Raw genomic sequence first — 16,991 nt, 5'->3', positions numbered from 1 at the left:
TTATTTTTTTTCTTTTTTTTTTTCGTTGCTTGATAGCTGGAGGCTGTGGTTGGTGTGGTCAAAGTGGGACGGGGAGGGGACACGCTTGGAGGAGACACCTCTTTGGGAGCAAAGCCCAGCCCTTTCACCCACAGCTGGTCAGGCTTGGCGTGGTAGGTCCTGCTGAGCACCCAAGGGTGGTGGAGGATGCTCATCCAGATGCGGCCACCATGGTGGCTTGTGTTGACGACGCGCCCTGGAGGTGTCCTCTCGTGTCCCTTCTTCCATCCTGCACCCCGTGTGGTGGCACGAGGGGCCATGCTTAGTTCATTAAGGGATTTTCTGGGGTTTGTTGGGAGTTTTTGCCTTGTTTTGGAGTTGTGTGTGCGTGTGTGTAGGGATTATGGGTTTTTTTAGGCGGGGCGTGGTGGTCGTTTTTCGCTTGATCGAGTTCAGCACCCTATAAATGCGTGTCCTCCTCTTCCTCCAGGTCCTCCTTCATGAGGGTGTCGAGAGGAACGATCCAGCTGTCCCCCAGCTCGCCGTTGAGGTTCACCTTCTTCTCCTGCATTTCGGAGGAGGTCTCCATCACCTCCAGCGTGGGGTTGTCGTGGTAGCCGTTCTCCATCGTCTGCAGCTCCTCGGTCAGGCGCTGCTGCGAGGAAAGAAAACCCAGAAACCCCCATGAAAAAGAGCTTGGCCGTGCTGTGTGTGCCACCTCGGGGCTGTCACCTCCCAGCCAGCCATGGCCGCTGCCCCGTATAGACGTATGTAACTACATATAGAGACTTTCAGAGTGAGGTTGGAGGCTGGGGGCTGCAGCCAGTGCCAGCACAGCAAAGGGGTAGCATGGAGCTGGCAAGAGAGACTCTGCTAATGGTGGGAAGGAGGAAAGAACAGCCAGAGACACGTGGAAAACCTCCAGTAGCAGCTGCCAGCTTCAGCCTGGCCACGTACCCGTGGCTCCATGCCCTCTGAGACCTCGAGAAGAAGGCTGAGCATCGCTGCTTCACCCTGACCCTGCATCCTGGCCCCATCCTTTACCTCCTCTTTCTTCCTCCCTGTCCCTTTTTAGCTGCTTGATTGTTATTCTCCTCCTCTACCCGGGGGCACTTCTCACCTTGCAGGTGCTGCTTGACCCTTTTGCCCCCTCCCTAAGCATCATCCCGGAGCTCTTGGTGGAAACCAGGCAGGGAAAAAAACAGCCCCTCCCGCCCCTTTCCCTTTGGCCACGAGTGGTTTTGGCTGATTCATGGATGAATCAGGCACCACATCACCCCGGTCCTTTGCTATGCCGTGCTCCAGGCTCTGAACTAGCAGTTTCCCCCCATCCCAATTTTCCATTTGGCACAGCAGCTCCTTCATCCCTATCCCATCCTGGGAGGGATTCACGGGGGGAGCTGCAGTCTTCTGTCAGTCTTTTTATTTTTGGGGGGGAGGGGGGAACGTGGGGCTCTCTCTAGGCACCCTTGTTAAAATCTGCCTGGATTTGCAGCTTGATTTATTACAGTGCTCCTAATAAATGTCAGGAGACGGGCGTGGGAGGGAATCCACAGAGAAGGAAAAGGGATGGAGAAGCAAAACCGCAGGGCTTTGGCGCTAGCGGGGGGTGGGAGGCTGCGAAGGTGCTGCTGGGGGGGGTCCCTGGGCTTGCACGTGGTGGTGGGGGATGCGGGCAGGGATGGTGGAGCTGGGGGGCCATTGCTCAAAAGCAGAAGAGGCACCTTGGCTCTCTGGCAGGGGCTGTTTTGCCCCATGGGGTTGCTGGTCCAACCCCTGGATGGATGGATGGATGGAAGGATGGATGGATGCTCAGGCAGCGCTTTCTCCCCCGCTGCAGCAAGGCACCCCCCCAACACCGTGCAGCAAGAGGAGGGGGGAGTCTTTAAAGCTGGGCTTTAGTCCTGTTAAAAGCTCTTGAACCCTACCAAGCACTGGGGGGTGAGAGCTGGGGGTTGTTACGGATGCGGCGCCCGCCCCTCCGATCCCTGCGTTGGAACTCACATTAAAGATCAGGGCCACATGTCCATCATCAAACCCGGGGACATCAGGGTGGATGTGCTGGTTATTTCCAAGGTAAAACAACAGCAGGGTTTAGAATGGGGGAGGGAGGGAGAGGGCATCATCAAACCCGGGGACATCAGGGTGGATGTGCTGGTTATTTCCAAGGTAAAACAACAGCAGGGTTTAGAACGGGGGAGGGAGGGAGAGGGTTGGAGAAAAGAATAAAAAAAACAAAAAACAAAAAACAAACTTTCAAGTCATTTTTGGAAAAGAAGTAGGAAGAAAACAAAAGAAACCACCCCAAAAACAAATCCAGAAAGGAGAAACGTGTTTGGTTTTCTAAAAGCCTCTTGCAACTGCTTGGAAAAAAGGTTTTTTTTTTTTCTGTGCTCTTAGAAAAAGCTGGACCAAGGAACTGGTGTCCCTTGCTTTGGTTTCACTGCCTTACCCTGTGACTGGTGGGTACCTGGGACCTCCAGAGCATCCAGCCGGGGCTGGTACCTGTTCCTCTGCGCTGTGTTACTTGAGGAAGATGCATTCTCTTAGAAAAAGCTGGACCAAGGAACTGGTGTCCCTTGCTTTGGTTTCACTGCCTTACTCTGTGACTGGTGGGTACCTGGGACCTCCAGAGCATCCAGCCGGGGCTGGTACCTGTTCCTCTGCGCTGTGTTACTTGAGGGAGATGCATTCCCAATGCTAAAAATGCCTGTCATTTCTGTGTCTCTTCCTGAACAATTCCAGGCAAGACTTTTATCTGCTCCCTGTCCCTGCAGGGGGATGTTTTTCACCCTGACCAGGGAGATTTCAGCCGGGGGATGGTCTGGCTGTGAAACCCCGTAAGCTCCAAGAGGACCACAGCAGAGGCCAAATATCTACTGGGGTCTTGCATCCTCCCCAGTTCCCTCCCGAAAAAAACCCAAGCCTTGTAAAAACAAGCCTGATGCTGCCGTTGGTTTGCTCTTTCCTGCCTCTTGTGTTCCTCTCTGTTAAACTCCAAACATTTTAGCCAAGGCTGCCTTATCCCTCACCTTCACGTGGTTCCCTGGGTTGGGTTGGGACCTCCACCTTGGGAGGAATGAACTGGTTTGTGAGGGGGGGAATAACTCAAAGTAGGACCCAGGGGTTTGCTTCTCCATCAGGAGGGTGGTTTACCCTTATTACATCATTTGGCCTCTTTTCTTTCCCCCTCTCCCTTTCTGTTGCAGTCTCTCCTCCGGAGCTAAATCCTCAGCAAGAGCAGGGGCAGATGCAAACCTCGGGTACGTGGCAGAGCTCTCCCTCCCCTGGCACCTGGAACCACCAGTCCTTGCAGGTGGGTGCTACGCTAAAATCACCCAGAATTGCTTCCTGAGATAAAAATGACATTAATTTTTTATTTTTTATTTTTTTTCCCCCACATGCCTGTTCTTCCTTGAACCCTGCTGCTGCTGCTCTGAGATTTGGCCATGGCCCAGCTCTCCTAAAGGCTGAGCTGTGCGGTGTACGGCATCGATGTCCACCTGCAGCCCTTCTCCTGCCGTCCCTCCTGACCTCCAAACAGCCCCTGGCATCCCTGGGATGGCACCAGGGTGATGCTGGACACCCAGCCCTACTCGTAAAGGTAGTTTGAGAATTTTTTGGGATGGGTTTGGAGGGGGTTTTTGCGTTGAGAAAGACTTTCTTGTCAAAGTGATGACCCGAGGATGCTGCTCAGCTGCCCTGTGCCCTGGGTGGCAGTGGGGATGGGTGCTGTCGTACCCCACCACCACCAGCTCCTGGTTCCTCTGGGTTTCATCCTGGCTGCCCCACACCCTGACACCCCCAAAGGGCAGCTCCTGCCCCTTGAGCAACACGCAAGGGTGACAACATGGCAAGCCAGGTTGTCTCCACCAGTGGAGATGGCAACGTTTGATGCACTTCACCTTCTGAAGATGCCTCTGGGACAAAAAGGTCCCAGGGTACTTGTCCCACCCTCTGTCCACCTTACCTGGTCCTTCTTTTGGGAGAAGCGCTGGTGGCAGCAGCCGTAGATGGCCGCGATCAGCAGCAGGGAGCCGGCCAGGGTGACAATGGTGATGATCAGGGGCGTGCTGAACTCATCGTTGATTACCATCTCCCTCTCCAGTTTGTCGTAGGTGGTGTTGGCGATGCCCAGCTGCCACAGAAGGGACGGGTCAGGCCCCAAGGAGAGCTTCTTGTGCCACCCACCTCGGGGGACATCCGTGGGGAAGCCGTGTTGTGCCCAGGGACCTCCTTACCTCCTCTAACTTGTCCTTCTCCTTCAGCTCCTTGAAGACGTTTTCAGGGTCCAAAGGGACTGGGGGAAGAAAGAGGCTTCAATGAGCACAGAGGTGGTGGGGAATGGGACGTTGTCCCACTACTTCCCAGTCAGTGAGGTGACCCCCCTTTCGAGAGGAGGTGGATGGAGATGTGTGGGCATGGATCCAACTCTTGCAGGTGCCTCCACAGCCAGGCAACAAGCCAGGACCTCTTGTCCTGGCAGGGGGACAGCTCTGGAGACCTCAGACCGCACCATCCCTCAGCCTCGAGCTGTGCACACCCTGATGAGGGTCTCTGCTTTGGTGGGTGATTTATAAGTGGGACCAGCAAGGGGCTGTAACTGGCTACTTCCAGGCCATGCCAAAGTGGTGCAAGATGAGTCCCCAGGGCCAGGTTGCCCTGCCCAGGGTCAGCTGCTGGAGGCTGGATCCCCCAACCCAGCCCTGATGACAAAGAGGAGGAGGATGGGGCTCAGTCCTTCCTGCCCCCTGAGCTAGGCCAACATGATGCCACCATCCTCCCAGCACTCTGGTTCTAAAGCAACCTTTGGGCATGCCCAGGCTGAGCTGGACTTCTGCAGAGGGCTCTGATGTGGGTAAGAAACTCCCTCTGTGGTCCCTTAGGGAAGGATTTGAACTGGGCACTGGTTTTTAACCACCTGGGAGGAATTTTTCCTCCTAGAGACTGGTCTCTGCCTTGACTTGTGGATGGGAGAAGGATCTGGTGCATTCACTGGGGAGCAAATCTCATGTCTGGGGTCGTTTTGGCTCTCCCAAGCCTCTGAGATGGGGCAACCTAAGGAGTGGAGCCTCTCAGCCAAGTTGTAGCAGACCCCAAGGGCTCTGCCAAGCATCAGGGTCCTGTGGTAGGGTCCCCGATGCCAATCCCATCCCGTCCCCCCTCGGGGCAGGATGATGGGGTCATACTCACAGTGCACCATCGCCCGCATGGCCCACTGCTGGGAGTAGGGCTCATGGGAGGTCAGCATCACCGTGCACGTATCCCTGCTGGCGTTGAAAGCGTGCTGGCCCGTCGAGCAGAAGCTCTCAAAGAAGGAGATGTTCATGCTGGCGGTCCTCCACTCGGCCTGCAGCGACAGCAAAGGCTCAGCGCCATCCTCCCACCCAGGGACTCCGAGGAGCATCCCACCCCATGGCCAGGGATGCCATGGCCATCCCCATCCTTGGCCATCCCCGTCCTCCCCTGTCCCTTCGCACCGCCCGGCCGCCGCCGGCCCTCCCAGGGAACAGGAAAAGTTTAAAAGTAGTTTTCTTTATGAGAAGCCAAGCTCTTGGCTGCCGTTCCTCACTGGGGCCCTGCAGCCGGCCTTATCTGAGGGCCACAGCTTTTGGTGTTACAGGAATAGCAGGTCCCTGAGGGAAGCAGGACGGGGGGGGAGCTGGGGGAGGCTGAGAGGCCACAGCAGGAGCAGGATGGGGCTGTGCAGCACCCCTACGGGCATCTGCAGCCCTCCCACCACCAGCTTTTCTGCCCTCTGTCCCCACCAGCACGGGTCCCTGTCCTCCTCAGGGCTTTCCCCACGGCTCTGTGGCTCCACAGAGACAAGAGAAAGTGGTTTGCTTTTGGATAAAATGGAGTATCCCTGGAGGGTTTAAGTCTGGGCAGCGCCAGAAGGATGGTAGAGGGTTGGATGGAGGTGCTCTTGAGGCTTTTTGCATCTGCTCGATGCTTCATAGCAGCTGGGAGCTCACTAAAGTGGAGGTGATGGTCCTCCTGCAGGCGCAGGTGCTGTGCATGAAGGTCCTATATGCAAAGGTGCTGTATATGCAGCTCTTACGTGCACAGGTCATGCGTGCACAGATGCTACATGCACCAAGGTCTTTCCTGCACAGGTACTGTGTCCAAGAGTCCTCCATGCGTGCTCCATGCGAGATGCCCTGGCTGGGGTGGACCTTAAACCTCCCTCTACAACACCATCCGTGCCAGGTTCAGCTCTTGCTGATGGCCAGCAGCATCCCCCTTTGCCCCACGGCGAGGACAGGAGCCACCCGGCTGAGGAAGGCACCTAATCTCACCCCATCTTATCTAAATATTTGGGAAGAGGCGGTGGAGACAGGATGCACTTGCTGGGGCGGAAGGCCGGGCCTGCTCAGCCCTTGTGAGGCCCCGGCCGTCCCTGGGAACCGCTGCTGGCCCTCGCCTGTCCTTTCACTTTGCACAAGGAGGAACTTCCCTCCCTTGACTCTGCACCGTCCCTGGGAATAGAGCTGGATGGGAAACCTGCCCCCAGCCCAGCACCAGGGTAGCCCCTGGGCAGCAAGAGGAGACCTCGACAAAGCAGTGTCCCCCCTCAGAAAGCTCGTTCCCAGTGGGACAGGGCCAAGAAGGCCAATGGCATCCTGGGCTGCGTCAAGAAGAGTGTGACCAGCAGGTCGAGAGAGGTCATCCTCCCCCTCTACTCTGCCCTGGTGAGGCCCCATCTGGAGCACTGTGTCCAGTTCTGGGCTCCCCAGTTCCAGAAGGACAGGGAACTGCTGGAGAGGGGACAGCAGAGGGCTACAAAGATGATTAGGGGCCTGGAGCATCTCCCTTACAAGGAGAGGCTGAGGGACTTGGGTCTTTTTAGTCTGGAGAGGAGAAGACTGAGGGGGAAACTGATCAATGCCTTTAAATACTTAAAGGTGGGTGTTAAGTGGATGGGGCCACTCTTTTCTCAGTGGTGCCCAGTGACAGGACAAGAGGAAATGGGCACAAACTTGAATATAAAAAGTTCCACCTAAACATGAGGAGGAACTTCTTTCCTGTGAGGGTGCCAGAACATTGGAACAGGCTGCCCAGGGAGGTGGTGGAGTCTCCTTCTCTGGAGACATTCCAAACCGACCTGGACACATTCCTGTGCAACCTGCTCTGGGTGGACCTGCTTTGGCAGGGGGGTTGGACTAGATGACCTCCAGAGGTCCCTTCCAACCCCGTGTGATTCTGTGAGAGGGTTACAGCTTGGTGGGGGTGGTGTTTTTATCCTCTTCGGACGCTGGGTTGTGCTCCAACGCTGTGACAGCCCTGCAGTCCCTCAGTCCCTGCCTGTGCAGCGTTTGCTGCTGGGTGGAGGCATCACAAGCCTCTCTGCTGCCTCCCCGCAACCCTCCTTCCCCAGGTTTTGCCACAGCTCTGCCTTCCCCCAGCCCTTCATAACCCAATTCTCCTCCTACCACCCCACCCCATGGGGGGGAAAAAAACCTCAACACCTTTAAAATGCTTCTTTTTTTTTTTTTTCTTTTTAGTGTGTGTGCAGAAGGGAAATCAGGAGGCAAAACCCAGCTGATCACTGAACCACGTTGCTGTTGGACAGTGAGCGGCACCTAAACCCCTTTTCACAGAATCACAGAATCTTCTAGGTTGGAAGGGACCTTAAAGATCATCTTGTCCAACCGTCAACCTAACTGACAAAAATAGTCACCCACACAACAAACAAGGAGCATCATCACTAAACCATACCTCCCAGCACTACATCAACCCGTCTTTTGAACACCTCCAGGGATGGTGCCTCAACCACCTCCCTGGGCAGCCCATTCCAATGGCTGATCACCCTTTCAGTGAAAAAATTTTTCCTAATATCCAGCCTGAACCTCCCCTGGCGTAACTTGAGGCCATTTCCTCTTGTCCTGTCGCCTGTGACTTGGGAGAAGAGACCGACCCCCACCTCTCTACGCCCTCCTTTCAGGGAGTTGTAGAGAGCAATAAGGTTTTGAGGCCAAACTGGAGGGATTTACCCTTTCCAGGGTTGGGGAAGGGCAGGGTAAGGTCCCCAGCAGCCGTCAGGGATGCCCCGGGAGCTCTCCCCTCCCACCGCTGGAGCCACTCAGCATTCCTTGGCCAGAGTTGACAGGCGCTGCCGAGCAGCTCAAATCCGGTTCCCACACTGGCGGGGACCTAAAACTAACATCCCCGAATGAGGTAACAGCACTTGAGTCAACAAACTGCCCCCGCCAGCTGGACGGGGCGAGGGGGACCGTGACCCTGCTCAGCGCAGGAGAGTCCCTCCAGCTGCTCTGGGGTTCCTCAGCCCCCACAGCAAATTCCCTCAGGTCACCTGGGTGTGGGTCTGGGTGGTCCCTCTGTTGCTTTTGCATCCCCCCAGTTGGAGCAGGTTCTGCTCCTCTCCTGCATCCTCCAACTCTGCTCACTGGGTACATCTGCATCCCGTCTGGGGGTACGATGGAGGAGCCATGCTGGCGTAACTTGAGGCCATTTCCTCTTGTCCTGTCGCCTGTGACTTGGGAGAAGAGACCGACCCCCACCTCTCTACGCCCTCCTTTCAGGGAGTTGTAGAGAGCAATAAGGTTTTGAGGCCAAACTGGAGGGATTTACCCTTTCCAGGGTTGGGGAAGGGCAGGGTAAGGTCCCCAGCAGCCGTCAGGGATGCCCCAGGAGCTCTCCCCTCCCACCGCTGGAGCCACTCAGCATTCCTTGGCCAGAGTTGACAGGCGCTGCCGAGCAGCTCAAATCCGGTTCCCACACTGGCGGGGACCTAAAACTAACATCCCCGAATGAGGTAACAGCACTTGAGTCAACAAACTGCCCCCGCCAGCTGGACGGGGCGAGGGGGACCGTGACCCTGCTCAGCGCAGGAGAGTCCCTCCAGCTGCTCTGGGGTTCCTCAGCCCCCACAGCAAATTCCCTCAGGTCACCTGGGTGTGGGTCTGGGTGGTCCCTCTGTTGATTTTGCATCCCCCACAGTTGGAGCAGGTTCTGCTCCTCTCCAGCATCCTCCAACTCGGCTCGCTGGGCACATCTGCACCCCATTTGGGGACACAATGGAGGAGCCACGCTGGCTCCCTGGGAGGTGGCCACAGGGTTGTGTGGCTCAACCAGAGCTCGGGGGACACCAGTCACCTCTGACATGGTCACCTCTTGCTCCACCTAACGTGTTTTGGGGTTGGGATGAGGAATGGATTATCCCTCCATCCCTCAATCCATCCCTCCATCCATCCCTCCATCCCTCCTAAGGCTGGAAAACCCCAAAGCAGCCAACAAAAACCCAACTGGAGATACACACTTGTGAGCCAGACCTTGGGAAAGACATTCTATGTAACACAAGGCATCAAGCCTATAAGCCCCATTAACAAACTCATTAAGATCCTACTGTAATCAAAGTAAGGAGAAGTGGTAAAAGGGAGGGTGGGGGAACACAGACCAAACTTCAGCACTAGCTGAAAGCATCGCCTGAAGAAGGCGGCTGCTGGGAACCAACAAGCCCATAAAATTTCTTTAGTCCACAAAGTGGTGCCAACTGTATATTTGGCCTTTTTTTTTTTTTTTTTTTGAGGATTTACAGATTGAGCTTTTGGCTTTTTTTAAATTTTGAAATTCACTGCAGCCGGAGGAACTGAGGTGCAGCTGGATGCGATGCCCGGCAACTCCTGGTTTCAGTCCCAACCGTTTTGCTGGGTTCCCTGCATGGCCAACGCTGCCCCATGAGCCCAGCTACACACAGGGTGGGGGGAAATGTGTGTATTTGGTCTGCATTGCCCCCTCCCCTGCCACAGGGGATGATCTGGGCACTTCCCCCACAGCTGGGTCCCCACGTTCCCCTTGATGCTCCTCTCCGGAGCTGAGCTTTTAGCCCAACGCCGCCTGATTCCGGCTGGTTCTTGCAGACCAGGATTTGAGCCGTTTCTGGAACACTTCTCCTTATAGCACACACTTTCCTGTTTTCCCACGGGTTGCAAAATGCAAAGGATTTTTTTTTTTTTTTTCACTTTGCTGTCAAGATTTGGCTAGAGGCTTGTTTACCGGGGCCCTACAAAGCAGGGAAACCAGATAGTGCCATTTCTCTGTTATCTACTCGGCTTGGGAGGCATAAAACTTGTGGCAATTTTCAGGAATAGGCCGAGTGGAAAGTTAAGGGCAAAGGGGTGGGAGGTGTTTTGGCGGCCGAGGTAGAGCGATGCCATGGGAGGATGCACCCTTGCCGTCTTTCTGCAGCTGTTTCGAGGCGTAATTGGCATTTTGGACTAACAATGCTCCGGCTCGTTTATTGTGCCCAGAGGAATCTAAGGGAAACAGGCCGGCAGACTCGTTGGCTCGCCAGCTCCAGCGCGTCATCTGCCTGGAGCGGGCCGAGAGGAGCAATGGATGATGCCAACCTGAGATGGTCACCCACCCCACAGGCCACCAGCGCGTCGCCATGCGCTGGTAATTGCCATCCCCGTCTCCAAAAAGTCTCCTGGCACAGTTCTGGCAAAGCTGGAGACCAGGTGGGACAGGGCTTTGAGCAACCTGTTCTAGTAGGAGGTGTCCCCGCTCATGGCAGTGGGGTTGGAACTCAATGATCTTTAAGGTGCCTTCCAACCTGAACCATTCTATGAAGCCACAGGCAGGACAGTGGCTCCATGTAGGGGACAACTGCACCCAGAAGGATGAGGGAGGCATTAAACACCAGCAAGGTCCATAAGTCACCTGGGTGCTTTAGGCTCCAAAATTAGGTTTTGCCAATCTGATGAAATATTTTTTATGTGTTCAATATAAAAATTTGATGAGAAGCTTTCCCAGTGCGGACACGGCTGCAGGTTCAGACATGGCATGAAGCAGGGCAGGGGATGCTCTCAGGAGTGGCTGTTCTGTTGTGGCATCTGGGCCATGGGCATCATGGTAATAAGGTCCTTCCTTGGAGTCATCCTCAGCGTTAAGGGCACTGTGGCTAAGAACATCATCATTTCTGCAGGTGTGAGCACAAGGATCATTTGCACCCAGCAACAGCTAAAGTAGGAAGGTGATGACCATGAGATGGCAGCAGACTGACACTTCTCCTCCTCCAGGAGCACGGTGGGTGCTACTGAGAGGTCCAAACCCTCTCTACGGTTGCCAGGCAAGGCCACCACCAAGCCACAGGGAATTCCAAGAGTTGCTGTGGTCATCAGGAGCGGTTGTGCTCATCAAGTATGTATCTCAAGGGGTTTTGTGAACTCAGTGTGGCTTCACTTTGCGTCTCAGAGTGAAGTCAAGAGTCAGTCTGTTTTACAGATGGGACAGCAGAAGTCCATGAACCCGAGCAGCTATTTCTGATGTTGTGCAGCATAAGCTGTGAGAAGGTCCCCGAAGTGCCAATTTCCCAATGTTTATGCTGTCTTGGCAATGCTGAGATCCAGAAACCAGAGCATTATAATGCCAAAAACCACCCCCGAGTCCTACCCACAGCTCACATAGATACAATCACCCTGTCAAGATCTCACCGCCATGTGGTGTTGTCTCTTCCTCTTTGTTATTAACTTAGAACTTCAACCTATTTAAAAAATTATCAAAATATTGCATCTTCCCCAATACAGGAAACTCATAGCTTCCAAAAGAATCGTTTGGAAGGTGGGTATCCCTCAGAAAAGCCAGCGGATGGTACCCACCCACCAGAAGAACGGGTCTTGGTGTATAGATTGAGTTGGGCTTGCTTTTCTCCAATCTTGGCCTCACATTTTACTACTCCCTGGTCTTGCAGAGGGTCAGAAACAAACGAAATGGATTTTTTTTGTACTCTAAATTTAGGGTTCTATGAGACCTGGCAGAGCAATGAGGACCATAGTGAGTCCCAAACTCCAGGCTGCTGTGCTTCCCAGCTGCTCTGCAGTTGGATGCCACCTCACCCCAGCTGTGAGGTTGCAAGATCTCACCAAGTACACAACTGTGGGGGAACTCCCTATTTTTTGTTTGGGTTTTGGGATGGACTTCTGGCCTCTCTGCAAAGGCAAAAGGCAAAAAAGGCCTTTGCAGAGGGAAAGTTTCACCCTCTAGAATTCCCCATTGCTCTTTTTCTGAGACCTGGGTGGGCTCAGCTGGTCCTTCTACTTGAAGAAGACCACACGGGCTTCTTCTCCTCCTGCCATATCCCCTACCGGGTGATACTTCTGAGTGCGGGTTTGCATTTGCCATTTTACACCCCCAAAGTGGTTGCATCTTATTTTGATGGAATTACTCTCATTTCCGTAGGCTCACGGGCTCAGAGTACCACAGGTTAAAAGCTGATCTCCAACAGCAACACAGCTGCTAATCCTACACAGGAGTCCAAAAGGGTGGTACTTACACAACTTTTAGCTTCTTTCAGGTAAATCATGGGCCAATTATTTTGCACCTGGTCTTCACAGATGACCTGGAAAGACAGAAGAAAAGCAACTCTCAAATCATTGGCATAGGTTGGGAGACCAGTTGATCACCGATACAACAGCCCAGCCCAAGCCAGGAGACATCCCAACCAAAGCTCTGATCCATTTTATGGAAGCGAGACAGGTCTGGGCCTTTATATGTGGAAAGGGTTTTCACAGACCAGCGAGATGGTTGTCTGTGGGATGTTTGCTAATGCACTTCCCAAACCAGGCTTAGGATTTACAGGGTAAAGCAGGAATTGGCTGAGGCAGTAGGAAGATCCATGCCAATGGGCCATGAAGCTGTCCTGCCCTACAAACGATGAGCATCTAGAAACAGGATCCCCCTCCCTCCTTTCCAGCACTTCAGTTATCCTGGCTTGTGTTTTGAGACCTCCCACTATGCTCCCAAACCATTTTCTGCTAATATCATCCATGAACGGTTGATGCTGAATTGCTGTCTTTGTCCTCTCATCATGTCCAAGTTCACCCCAAGGCAGCTCATGCTCTCCACAGTGCTTCCCCCCTCTCCTCCCAAGTTTCACTTCTTCCCTCTTCAGCACCCAGACCATAATCCCCTTTCACCCCCATCCTCTACGTCTCTTCACCAGAAAGCTACAGGAGAAAGGGGTTGGACTGGAAGACCTTTAGAGGTCCCTTCCAACCCAAACCATCCTGTGATCTAGAATTATTGTGATGCCTCATGTTTTCCTAAAGCAGGTCTCTCCGACACAGACATGCGCAGTGAGAAGGTCTGGATGCCAGTGAAGTATGAATAGAGATCACTATGAAGAACATAAACCTTGCCATAGATGTCATTACCTCGTTTTGGGAAGAAGTCCACCGCGTTGGGTGCTGGTGGCCAGGACAGCTGCTCGCCGTCTGGTCCCCTGGGGCTTGGGCTGATGGCTGCGCCCTGGCAGGGTCAGTACTTGTAGGTTTGGTTGGCACAAATGCAGGTCTTCTCTGGTCTGGGTCCCCAATATGCAGCAAAAAACAAGCAGATAGACACTGATACAGTACAGAGGGTACAGCTGACACCGTTCATGATTGGCTGAAAATAACTTTTCAGCTCCAGCCCTGCCTTGAAGCTCACTGTGTCAAAGCTTGGAGAGGCTTTGGGTTTCTTCTTTCTACTTAATTAACTGTGATATGAAAAAAAATATTGTTGCACAGTGTATTTTCTGCTGCTGAAACCCATCAGACTGTTCTGGAGAAATGAACCCAAAGGCTACGATAGCTGGATAATCCAAAAAGGAGTACTTCTGGGTAAATGGGATGGCCCTCATTTCCCTTTATCTGAGGTGTCTTCCATGGAGGTTTCTAAAACAGAGGCAAACTATCTGAGCTGGCTACTGAGGATCTCCTAGCAAATGGAGTTCATCATACAACCCCACTGACAAGTGTATCTCCATCAGCTATTGAAGAAGCCCAAGGTGACGTGCTTTGGAGAGCCTGGTACTGTGGGAGACACCCCTCCCTGCCTGCTGCTCTAGAGGGGCACATGCCCCACGTCTACCAGCCCCATGCAGGTGTCTCAGATACCTGAGATCACCTCAGATGCCTTTGCTAACGTCTGTAGCATCTTACAGTTTCTTGTGCAATGGGAGTAGCGCAAGGAGCACTAGAGGGGCACATGCCCCACGTCTACCAGCCCCATGCAGGTGTCTCAGATACCTGAGATCACCTCAGATGCCTTTGCTAACGTCTGTAGCATCTTACAGTTTCTTGTGCAATGGGAGTAGCACAAGGAGCACAGCAACCTCCTGCCTGCCCAAATCCTTTTGAAGAAATGGATCTCTGTCCCTGGGTCCCTAATGGATCCTTAAACGGTGACAAAGAGAATTAAAACGCCACATCCTGTTCGCGGCCTGTTTGCTTTTGGGACTCCTGACTCTTCCACAGAAAAGATGAAGCATATTTCTCTCCCAGACACATTCTGAAGGCTCCAGGAGAGAATTAATTTCAAAGCCATCTGTTTCTCTTGCATTCTCTCACCTATTTATTAAATGTAAAAGTTCTTTAAACCTCCCCATGCTCAGTGCATGAGGTCAAATTTGAATTAACATAATTTCATGTGTCATCCTTTAATGGAGAACAGTCCTGTGGAGCAGGAGGGGAAAGAAACATCCTTCATGAAGACACCCATTTCACCTCTTAATACCTGCTAACGTGCTCAAAACATGACTTGGATGAAGCCAAGTCTCGGAAGACTTGGAAGAAAGGTCTTGCATTAAGACCTTGGCCCCTTTAGTGATGCTGACATCAAAGAGTAGCTGGAAGGCTGAGGGGGAAGAAGATGGTTTTTTGACTGACTTCTGTATTACAGGTAGCTGGAAATTGAGTCAAGAACAACCTTCTCCAGAGGAAGACAATGAAGGGCTTCAGTGTCATCACAGCTTTTTTTTCAGAGCCAGGCGTGAGCTGGATCCACAATCCCACCCAAGTCTAGAAGCCCTCACAGTCTCACCGTGTGATCCAGCGCTACCAGACAAAATGCCAAAGGGGACCCTAGACTGTGCCTCACCAGGACACTTAGGAACTGACATGGCTCTGCAAAGCTCCAGAGGTCTAGAGGAAGCATATTGATGGTGTTCAGTAAGAGCCTAAACACCACTCATAATGCTGCTTAGACAGAAGTCAGCAGCCAAACCCTGTGGAGCAATGACGAATATCTGACCTAACTGCTTAGACTCTTTAGAGGTTTTAGACTCAGAGTCTACAGCAAATCTCCTTAGTCATCTAAAGCTTATTTTCTGTGCATGCCCAGACAGCCTCCACTAAGCTGTCAGGCAAACTAGGGATCTTCTCCAGTCAGCATTCCAGGTGCTGTCAATCTGTTTCACCAGCTCTACAATGTCACTCTCCATCTCCGAACTAATGGCTGCTGGCTCCCTTTTGCAGTCACTGAAGATCAAGTCATTGCAGTTGATGGAACCTCAGGCACAGCTTGGTCTATCCGAAAGCCGATGTCTATGTTTTGCCAGTTGATTCATGCCTTGAATTTCACTAACTGCATTGACTTGAACTCCACTGATGACAACAGGGACCTAAACACCCAGGTGTCATGGAGACAACTACGCTGGAAAGTCCTAAAGTGAGACAAGGGGATGACACCCAATAATGACAAGAGGTGTTTAGGGTAGCCAAAGGAAAATACCACAAAAAAGCCTCCCAGCCCAAGAAATCAAGGTTCTTGTATCCTGGTACCTGCTTCAAGAGTCGGCGTGGTTGCCTCTGAGACCTTGTGAATGCTGCCAGGTGATGAAGATGCAGATGCATTACTAGCAGTGGGAGAGACGGATCCATCAAAAGGGGTAACAGAAGTTTTCATGCTTCCAGGAGTGGTGGAAGATGTCAGTCCCTGGTCTGGAGAACCGGGAGAAGATTGAGGCTGCTTGGTGACAGATGTGGGAGAAGAGACACTATGGTTCTTGAGCCCAGGGGCATGGCTGCTCGTTGGGACTCCGGTGGTTGCAGCAGCGCTGGTCAATTGGCTCACAGGCTGCCTTCCCTGAGCTCCCACGCTGGGATCGGTTCTGACAGCAGTTGCTAAACCCCCTGGGGTGGTTGGAGAACCACTCGTGTGAGTGGGGACGGGAGTCACAGCAGTGGTGGCTGCTGAGCTTCCCGAGCTGGCTGGAGGGACAGTCTTCTGCTGGGCCACACTGGAGGTTGCAGCAGAGACAGCTGCTGAAGCTCCCGAGGTGGTCATGGTGCTGGTCTGCTGAGGCTGGTGGGGTGATGGCGTGGGGGCAGGTGATGGGTTTCCCAGGTTGGCTGTGGTGGCTTTCCCTTGATCTGCAGCAGGTGATGTCGCGGGGGTGGATGATGGCTTTCCTAGACTGCTTGTAGGGGTGGTCTCTTGAGGAGTGGCAGGCGATACCACAGGGGCAGGTGATGGGTTTCCTGGGTTGTTTGTGGTATTGGGCACTTGATCTGCAGCAGGTGGTGTCGCAGAGGCAGATGGTTTGTTTTCTGAATTACTTGTAGTGGTGGTATCTTGCATCTTGGTAGTGCCTGCAGTTGTGACCTGACCATTTTCTTCTGGCTTTGCAGTAGTTGTTTGCTTAACATCTTGAGAGCTGACACCTAGGGAAAAGTAAAAATGCCAAGATAAACTTTGAACTGAGGAAACTACCCTTGGTTTCCACTCAGAACAGGTATTTGTAGAAATAAATGCTGACCAGAAACCATGAGTCATTCACTCAAGTCTTGTCTCATACTCCTTAAATTCATATCAGATTCCATGTGCTGGTATCACCGTGTCAAACAGAAAGCAGAGCAGAGGAAGAGGAAGAGAAGAAGTCAAACTTGCAGGACTTCAAAGGGATTGGAGGGTGAGCAGGAGAGAAGGACCTGCTGGTTCCCAGAAGGCACATCTTTCTCAGATGGGAGATGCACCACCTCCTGTGCAGAGCACTGCAAGTCATTCCTGAAATAAAGTGCCTCCAGCCCTTGTAAGAGAGCAGCCAAGAGATGTGCTGAAAGCTGTTTGTCCAACCCTGTTATGAGGGTCTCTCACATCCTTGAAGCAGTGATAAGCCTCAGATAAATAAGGTGACACTTCTGATCATTCTGAAAGTTATATTCTTTTTGTAAGCTCGAGTTTTGTTTCTTTAATTGCTCCGTGTTTTAACTTAGAGGTTTTTTTTCCCT

At 52.9% G+C, this 16,991-nt stretch overlaps 1 protein-coding gene across 4 annotated transcripts; it reads right to left on the bottom strand.

Annotated features, from left to right (window-relative positions):
- Positions 1-6: 6 nt before the first annotated feature.
- PODXL (podocalyxin-like) lies at positions 7-16,422 on the bottom strand. Of its 4 annotated transcripts, none has more exons than XM_014955817.1 (8): positions 15,543-16,422; positions 13,155-13,303; positions 12,275-12,340; positions 5,173-5,329; positions 4,221-4,279; positions 3,950-4,117; positions 1,984-2,040; positions 7-634 (listed from the first exon to the last, which is right to left on the bottom strand). In XM_014955817.1, the coding sequence occupies exons 1-8, from the start codon at positions 16,339-16,341 to the stop codon at positions 440-442; spliced, it is 1,650 nt and encodes a 549-aa protein (XP_014811303.1). In that variant the 5' UTR covers positions 16,342-16,422; the 3' UTR covers positions 7-439. The 4 variants fall into 4 exon arrangements, with proteins under 4 accessions (XP_014811303.1, XP_014811304.1, XP_014811306.1 ...); XM_014955818.1 differs by having other exon boundaries at positions 7-631; XM_014955820.1 differs by lacking the exon at positions 1,984-2,040.
- Between the last annotated feature and the right edge of the window lie 569 nt (positions 16,423-16,991).

This window comes from Calidris pugnax, unplaced genomic scaffold (genome assembly GCF_001431845.1).
Source record: "Calidris pugnax isolate Ruff unplaced genomic scaffold, ASM143184v1 scaffold258, whole genome shotgun sequence".
Classification (NCBI taxonomy): Eukaryota; Metazoa; Chordata; class Aves; order Charadriiformes; family Scolopacidae; genus Calidris; species Calidris pugnax.
Note: the sequence above shows the minus strand (reverse complement) of the source record. Positions and strands in the feature narration are given on the sequence as shown.

What these genes read in the sequence shown, in the direction of transcription:
- PODXL (XM_014955817.1), bottom strand. Translation starts at nt 16,341, where the DNA reads ATGCAAGATACCACCACTACAAGTAATTCAGAAAACAAACCATCTGCC. An exon ending in CATGCGGGCGATGGTGCACT is followed by an intron (nt 4,280 to 5,172) that starts GTGAGTATGACC and finishes TTCTTCCCCCAG; the next exon opens with TCCCTTTGGACCCTGAAAAC. An exon ending in TCTCCCAAAAGAAGGACCAG is followed by an intron (nt 2,041 to 3,949) that starts GTAAGGTGGACA and finishes GGAAATAACCAG; the next exon opens with CACATCCACCCTGATGTCCC.